The sequence below is a fragment of the Quercus suber genome, unplaced genomic scaffold (genome assembly GCF_002906115.3).
Source record: "Quercus suber isolate HL8 unplaced genomic scaffold, Cork oak 2.0 scaffold_931, whole genome shotgun sequence".
Taxonomy (NCBI): domain Eukaryota; kingdom Viridiplantae; phylum Streptophyta; class Magnoliopsida; order Fagales; family Fagaceae; genus Quercus; species Quercus suber.
The window spans coordinates 18,568-19,873 of NW_027070354.1; the positions used below are offsets into that span (position 1 = coordinate 18,568).

Genomic DNA, 1,306 nt, shown 5'->3' on the forward strand with positions numbered 1-1,306 from the left:
AAAAAAAAAATCAAAAGAAAAAGAAAAGGCAAAAAGAATCAAAAAGCTTTTAAAATGATTGCAAGCATGTTTTCTGATAGATGTGGGAGTTATAAGATATAACTCTTTAGATGATAGTCACTTTCAAACTAATGTGATTGATAATGTAGAAAATTTGAGTAAATTCTATCTACATATCACCTATTTTGTGTTTTATACACTTACTAGTTGCACACACTACAGGCAAATCGATGCTAAATTTTGTACATAAGATTGCGTACGTTGTCTAGTCTGGCCATCTTTAATTGCATGAGAAGTGATGTTTAATACACTTTTCTTGATTTGGGTGGAATTTGAAGAAAAATGGTTTAGAAGTTGTAAATCAAGTGATTTTTACTTCTTGTTTGTGTTTAAGTTTGAGAACTTGAGTGCAAAATGTTTTTGAAACCTTCTGGATGTTTTCATGTGCATTTCATGTCAGAAAAACTACTCTTGAATCGGTTTTTTGCAAAATTTCTAGATTTTTTTCCAAAATTGAAAATTTTTTCACTAGTTTGATCAATCAAAGTTAATCCTCGACTAATAGAAGAAGCCCAATTTTTAGGCCAAAACTCTCTACCCAGTTCGATTAAGGCTTGATCTTTCAAAATTTTCCAAAAATATCTTTCAATCAATGCTCGATTCCTCTCAACTAATCAAAACTCGAAAATTTCTAATTCTTAAGCCTTTGATAGATTAGTTTTTGTCCTATTCTATTATTTTTCTTTGACTCTTCTCGATCCCTCTAATAACTTTTTTTTTTTTTTTGTCTTTTCTAAGTCAAAGCTTCAAGGGTTTTGTTCTACACATCTAGTAAGGCTCTTTTTGATGTGGAACAGACCGCCATGGCATTTTTGGACTTTCACATGTGCTTGAAATTATCGCGCAAAGCAAAAAACCACTAGTAGAAATCGTGGGCAACAAAATCAGAATTGCATAAAATTTGATAGGCTAAAGTGAAATGGTATTCTGAGCAATAGTCATTGCTTTGCCACAAGTTACCCCCTTGAAAATGGCGAATTCTTCCATTTTGCCCTCGAAAACTACGATTTTGCTATTTATAGTAATTTTTGTTTCCTTAATAATTTTTTGCTCAAATATTAAAATAAGGTCCTTGCTTATTTTGGGACGACATTTAAGGTTAGTAATTTATGATTTTGCATTTAACTCAATTTTACCATTTTTATAAAATTCGGTATTTTGCCACCTAACCTCGTAATTAGTGCGAATTAAGGTTTTAGACATTTCCTAATCTTCTTAGGGTTTTACTTTCTCAATATTTATATAT

General features: G+C 30.8%; 1 protein-coding gene across 1 annotated transcript in view; it reads right to left on the bottom strand.

Annotated features, from left to right (window-relative positions):
• The window catches only part of LOC136061042 (probable WRKY transcription factor 72), a 9,793-nt gene extending 8,746 nt beyond the window's left edge, over positions 1–1,047 (bottom strand). Inside the window, exon 1 of the mRNA XM_065768413.1 lies at positions 1,021–1,047. Within this exon, the coding sequence (XP_065624485.1) occupies positions 1,021–1,047 (27 nt within the window). The remainder of the gene's footprint in view (positions 1–1,020) is intronic.
• Positions 1,048–1,306: the final 259 nt, after the last annotated feature.